Genomic DNA, 6451 nt, shown 5'->3' with positions numbered 1-6451 from the left:
GACCAGCAGCAGATGTAGAGAGAATGCCAATCAGGAGCTCCCGCTGAGCGGAGAAACCCGACGGCTGGGCCACTGCGCGCTTCAACTCTCTACCACGGTTCACGCGAAAAACGCAGCTAAACATCGTTTTGGTTTACAAACAGCGGGCAGGAGCAGGTGAGCTGTCGGGGAGATGCGGCGCACAGGGAGCGCCCAACGATTCTGAACCGCCTGGCAACAGAAAAAAAAACCAAATCCTTTTCCTCATCGGAGAGCAAGAGCCATGCTTCCTCTGGAGGTCGGCAAGCAGAAGCCGCGCCGCGTGTCGGAGCCGATGTGCGGGGCAGACAGTCCTCCGGTCCCGACTCGACGCTTAAAGAACCGGGACTTCCCCCTGAGCGTGAAGCGAAGGCGGTCCGGCTCCGCACCTGAGCGCAAGGTGAACTGCGTCCTGGTTGGAGACGGAGCGGTGGGCAAGACCAGCCTCATCGTCAGCTACACCACTAACGGATACCCGGCAGAATATGTTCCCACCGCGTTTGACAACTTCACCGGTAAAGTCTGACATCAATGTGGCTGATTTTGAGCGTTACGCACACGTTGTTACGCACACGTTTTACGCACAACTAAATGTTAACGTTTAAGATGTCAAGTTTCCCGTTTTAAAGCCTATATTATATGGTGACCGTGTCCGCTTTGTTTGACCGGGTAAAGACACTCACACAACACGTGCTTTCTTCACCTTCTCAGTGATGGTTGTGGTGGACGGAATACCAGTGAGACTGCAGCTCTGCGACACGGCTGGACAGGTGAGCTGCACCTTTTTTTAGGGTTTGAATGTAATACAGAGACTAACGTTTAACACACCTGAACACGTGGTGCAGTTGTAAAACAGGTGCATCCGCTGCGGGCTCCCTGAACGACTCAACCACTGAGCTTCACTTCTTTCTTTCTTTCTTTCTCGTCCTGCTTTGTCGCCACAGAAATGGGGGCTGGTTGATGGATCAATCAACGTAAGTCATCAGTGATCAATACGTATGTGGCAGTAATGTGTGTAACACTTTTGCAGTTCTTGAAATCCTCTAAGACCCCTTTTAGTTTAAGTTGCCCCCCTGTGGCTCCGAAGCTTACAGCGCCCCCTGCAGGAAAACACCGAGTCTGTAATTCAGAAGTTTTGCCTCCCTCTCGTCATCCTGTGCTCCAGCGCCCTCTTTTGGTTGAGTGTTTCCTTTCATCCAACCTTCTCCTGTTAACTTCCCTTTAACTGTCTGAAAAATAAAGCAAGATTCAATAAAGTGACCAAAAATTGATTTGTCTAAATTAGAGCAACATCTCTAATCCACAGACCTCACTGTCAACCGATTTAACGCAACTATTTGGAAGAAAAAGTAGATTGAACAGACACATTGAACCAAAACCATCCGCCAAACACCGGTGGAGGTGAGAGAGAATGTTGCGGTGAATCGACCATAAACAAAGTTTTGGTTTTTTTACGCCATGTGAGTGTGTTAGTTGTGAAACTAATTTTAAAATTAGCATCCTAAAAACTTACAAGACCTGGTCCACATCAAACGCTTCTGTGGTGGACCTTGTCAGACTTGGACATTAACACAGAGAGCTGTTTTCAAATCAAACCGTTTTTTAAGGTAGAACAAGAGAGAAAACCAGTTGAGTTTTGCATTTAAACTGTGCAGTAAAACTACCTGGAATAGTCAAATTTAGACCAGATTAATTCCGAACATCCAAAGCTTGTTATGCTCCCTGTTTTAGATTCGTTAAACCTTTTATGTCTGGCAAAAACAGACACATTGACTGTCTCTGTCTCTTGATGAATCTGCCAGTGTTTTGAGTTTTGATTTAGATGAAACTCAAAACACTGGCAGGGTTTCTCTTAGATCCACCTTCTGTCCACCTTTCTTTCTTTTTTTAAACTTAAAGACCATCTTCCATTTTCTTTTTTTCGCGGTCTGTTAGTTCTGATTCATCTGGAGGTTTTTGGTTTTCTGTTTTGTTCCTTGTTTCATTCGTGTAGTCTGTTTTATTTTGAAAGGTACTCACCTCATTAGTCGTGTTTGGTTTCACTTTCTGCTTTTGTCTTTTTTTCCACCACACCTGTGTTTCATTAGTTGATTAGTCTCTTGGGTGTGTTTCAGTCCTACTGTTTCCCTGTTTCAGCGTCAGGTTGTCAAGTTGCGTGCATGTGTGTGTGTGTGTGTGTGTGTGTGTGTGTGTGTGTGTCAGTCAGTCAAATCCCGATACATTCTTCTTCTTTTCTGTACCATTGACCTCCATTAGAAACACATCAATGAGCCTCACTGATGCACTGGGTGACATGTTCCTTCATCACGATGAACACACACTGTAGTTTATTTTGACGTAATCACACACACACACACACACACACACACACACACACACACACACACATACACCGTCCTGCTACCACAAATACTCACTAGAGCACCAAATGTGGATTAATCCGCCGCTGAAAATAGTCCCCAACAAATGCACTATATTTCCTCCTGTTTGTTTGATAAAAAGCAGCTAAACAGACACATTGGGGAGGTTAGTAGACACATTGTTGGTTTTGGTGTTGTCGTGTAAGAAAGATTTAGAATAACACCAGCCTGGTCCTGTAAGTAGCCCAGTTATTTCTAACCTAGCCTCTCTGTTTCCGGCTTCTCCTCGTGAAGGAGGAGCTAGAGCGCCTCCGGCCTCTGTGCTACAAGAACGCCGACGTCTTCCTCCTCTGCTACAGCGTCGTCCGCCCCGGCTCTTTCCGCAACCTCATTCACCGGTGGGTCCCCGAGATCCGTCAGCACTGTCCAGGCGCTCCCCTGGTCCTCGTTGGCACCCAGCTGGACCTGAGGGAGGACGTCCAGGTGCTGATTCACCTGGCGCAGAACCAACAGCGGCCTGTGGGCACCGAGGAGGGCCGGCAGCTCGCCCAGGAGCTCGGGGTGGTGGGCTTTGCCGAGTGCTCGGCGCTGACCCAGAAGAACCTGAAGGACGCTTTTGATTCAGCCATCTTGGCCAGCATCCAGCAGACGGACAGCTGTAGCGTCCAGCAGCAGAGGCTGACTCTGAGGAAGAAGACGCCCGATAAGATCAAGAGCCTCTCGGAGACCTGGTGGAGGAAGATCAACTGTCTGATGGGAGAGCAGAGCTGTGACTTCAAGTGAGCAGCTGCGTAATAACCAACCTGGGGCAGATCTTCTTTTTTTTCTCCCTTATCTTGGTAGATTTGGTTTGTTTCAGTGAGCCAGATGGGTTTTTGGATTATAACCCCTGAGGACAACACAACAGAAATGCAGGTTTGTGACTCACAAGGTGCATGTTCAAAGTGTGGGTGGAAAACTCCACTGAGTTCACTAACCTGAGGGCGTACAAATAGTAGCACGTTTTAAGGAGATTCCGTGTGTCATGATGAGGCATTTTACAGGCAACAAAACCACTAAGGTTTAGGAAAACATCATAGTTGGGCTTAAAGTAAGTACGTAAACTAAGTAAAACTTAAATAATCTAGCAGAAGTTTGGAAAACAAGTCTTATTGGGAGACGGACGCTGGTCTCCTGGTTGAAAGTTGTGTTTGCTTGACCCACCTGCTGGTCACCCAAAAAGTCTTTCTCCATAGAAATGGAATAAAAACGGACATTTCATTGTTTTCCGTGGTCATTTAAAATATAGAACGAAAGAAAATGGCGATTGTTGTTAGTTATGGTGACGACACACGTCAATGGGGCCGTAAAGTGTTGTCGCTGCTCGCCGGGAAGTTGGCTAGTTAGCTTGTTAGCTTGTTAGCTCGTTAGCTTGTCCCCTTCTCCGGAGCGGTGGGGAGTGAGGCGGAGGGACCGCTGGCCACCAGCCCGCTGTACGGCTCAAATCTGTAACCAGTGTAGCATTAAAGCACGTCGGAGTTAGCTGTCTGCTAGTTAGGTAGCTAGCTAGCTTGTTAATTCCACCACTGGTAACGGAAAATAAGCCGGACAAAGTTGTCACTCAACTGTTGATAGCAATGTGCTTGCCTACGTTACTACTCCACTGCTTGTTTGCTTGCAAGTACTTTGTTTGTAGTTATTATTGTTATATTTATTCATGCGATATGCTCAGAAGCCTTGATTAAAGTTCATAAGAACCGTACACCGTATCGTTTCATCTGTGAGATATTTGCAGCAAAGTTTCAGCCGCTGCCATTTAGGGAACTACCGTTTATTTGTGATGAATACATGAATACACACTGGAGCGGTACTCGCCTGCGTCTACAGTGTCCCACAACTTCTGCTCTTTATCCTGCAGACAAAAACAGCACATGTTGGGGAGTTAATAGGGATCAGGCGGCATTGATCGTCTCATGGGCTCTTTGATCCTCCTGTCCACTCCACTGACCCAGCCAGACCGGACTTAGGTGGACTTGCGTGCATAAAAACACATCCTTACCTCAGATGCAGTTTTGGATTCAGGCAGTCAGAGCCAGAGTGTGATTTTCTTTCTTTTTTTCAGTAATCTCAGCGGAATTTCACCACACTCGCTGGGCTTTCTTCTCTGATTAAGCATCGCTCCTCTGGTCCTCTAATAGGAGCAGACAGGACCACCTGGACCGGATTAGACCGGCATATGGAGCCTGATTCTCTCCCCACGGACGCCTCACACCTTCAGAAGGCAGCAGAGGCAGATTCCTCCACCTTTAAGGGGTTATCCTATAAGTGCCACCTATGAGTGAGGAAAATGTATTTATAGAACTTCATGAACTGAGGTTACAAATGGATACACACACACACACACACACACACACACACACACACACACACACACACACTGACTTAGATTCAGGTGACTTCACCCTAATCCTAACCACACTCTTAGAAATAAAGGTGCTAACTAGAACCATATGGGGTTCTTCAGCTTGTTGTCATAGGAGAACCATTTGTGCTTCCTGGTAGAACCTTTTATTAAGGTAGAACCTTTTATTAACCTTTTATTAAGGTTCTACCAGGAACCCTTTCAGAGGGTTCTACCTAGAACCCAACATAAAGGGTAAATCTAGAAACATCTGTGAAAGGTTCGGCCCAGGACCTTCTAGAGGTTCTACAGAGAATGTTCTAAGGTGTAATTGTTCAACCCAGGACCCCCTATGAGAGGTTCTACAGAGAATGTTCTAAGGTGTAATGGTTCAACCCAGGACCCCCTATGAGAGGTTCTACAGAGAATGTTCTAAGGTGTAATGGTTCAACCCAGAGCCCTCTGTGGAGGTTTTATTGAGACCCTTTCCATTTTCTAAGAGTGCTCCCTTTCATATTGCAAGGGTTTCATCTAGAACCCAACCAAAGGGTTCTACCTTCAACCTTTATAGATTCTAAGGGTTTCATCTAGAACCCACCCAGGGGGTTCTACCGAGAAACCTTTCATATTCCAAGGGTTTCATCTAGGACCCACCTAGGGGGTTCTTCAATCTTTTATAGATTCTAAGGGTTTCATCTAGAACCCACCCAAAGGGTTCTACCTTCAACCTTTATAGATTCTAAGGGTTTCATCTAGAACCCACCCAAAGGGTTCTACCTTCAACCTTTATAGATTCTAAGGGTTTCATCTAGAACCCACCCAGGGGGTTCTACCGAGAACCCTTTCATACTCCAAGGGTTTCATCTAGGACCCACCCAGGGGGTTCTTCAATCTATTATAGATTCTAAGGGTTTCATCTAGAACCCACCCAAAGGGTTCTACCGTCAACCTTTATAGATTCTAAGGGTTTCATCTAGGACCCACCCAGGGGGTTCTACAGAGAACCCTTTATTGATTCAGCTTTTAGTCTCCACGTAAGTAAAACATGTTCACAAATAAGTGATGATACTTCAGGAAGGTTGACACATCCCTGAAATTCACAAAATTAGACTTTACGATCAGATTAATTCATTAGTGTAACGTTTACAAATGTGTATTTGATGTACTTGTGTATTATAGGATTGTAATATTAAAATGAATACATTTTTATATATATAAGATAATCCTTTATTAGTATATATATATATTTATATAATGTATATGTGGTTTGGCCTGAAACAGAAACAAAGAAGTGTGATAATCCAAAAATGAATTCATCATTTATATTTAATACAAAAATGAACATTTTGTGAAGGATGTTGCAAAGCGAAAGCAAGTCACTCAATAACCTGGACTGACGTGATATGAAACGATGTGACAGTTGTAAGCAGTTCATCATACATCCGATAGAATTAAACCACCAGTATAATCACATTAAATGAATAAACTGCAGCAAGCTTGAAGAGTGTTTTGATTCAACACTTCCTTGGTTTCTTGCACTATCCGGTCCAGAGACATCACAGGTCCAGTTTAACAGGGGACCTAAAGGAGGTTTCTGGCTCCTTCTGACTGAACAAACTGTTACTATTACCTGCAAACATCCTGTCCAATGTGTTCTAACCAGATCATTTGCTTCTTCTACTTCTAGTTTACT

General features: G+C 45.0%; 1 protein-coding gene across 1 annotated transcript; it reads left to right on the top strand.

Moving 5' to 3' along the window:
- Positions 1-262: 262 nt before the first annotated feature.
- LOC137884850 (rho-related GTP-binding protein RhoU-like) lies at positions 263-3321 on the top strand. The gene is made up of 3 exons (XM_068726898.1): positions 263-533; positions 730-788; positions 2673-3321. The coding sequence occupies exons 1-3, from the start codon at positions 263-265 to the stop codon at positions 3159-3161; spliced, it is 819 nt and encodes a 272-aa protein (XP_068582999.1). The 3' UTR covers positions 3162-3321.
- The last annotated feature ends 3130 nt before the right edge of the window (positions 3322-6451 follow it).

This window comes from Cebidichthys violaceus, unplaced genomic scaffold, assembly GCF_023349555.1.
Source record: "Cebidichthys violaceus isolate CVI_PGR_0920_01 unplaced genomic scaffold, fCebVio1.0.p SCAF_4, whole genome shotgun sequence".
In the NCBI taxonomy this organism is placed as follows: Eukaryota; Metazoa; Chordata; class Actinopteri; order Perciformes; family Stichaeidae; genus Cebidichthys; species Cebidichthys violaceus.
The sequence above is the reverse complement of the archived record's forward strand: the minus strand, read 5'-3'. Positions and strand labels throughout refer to the sequence as shown.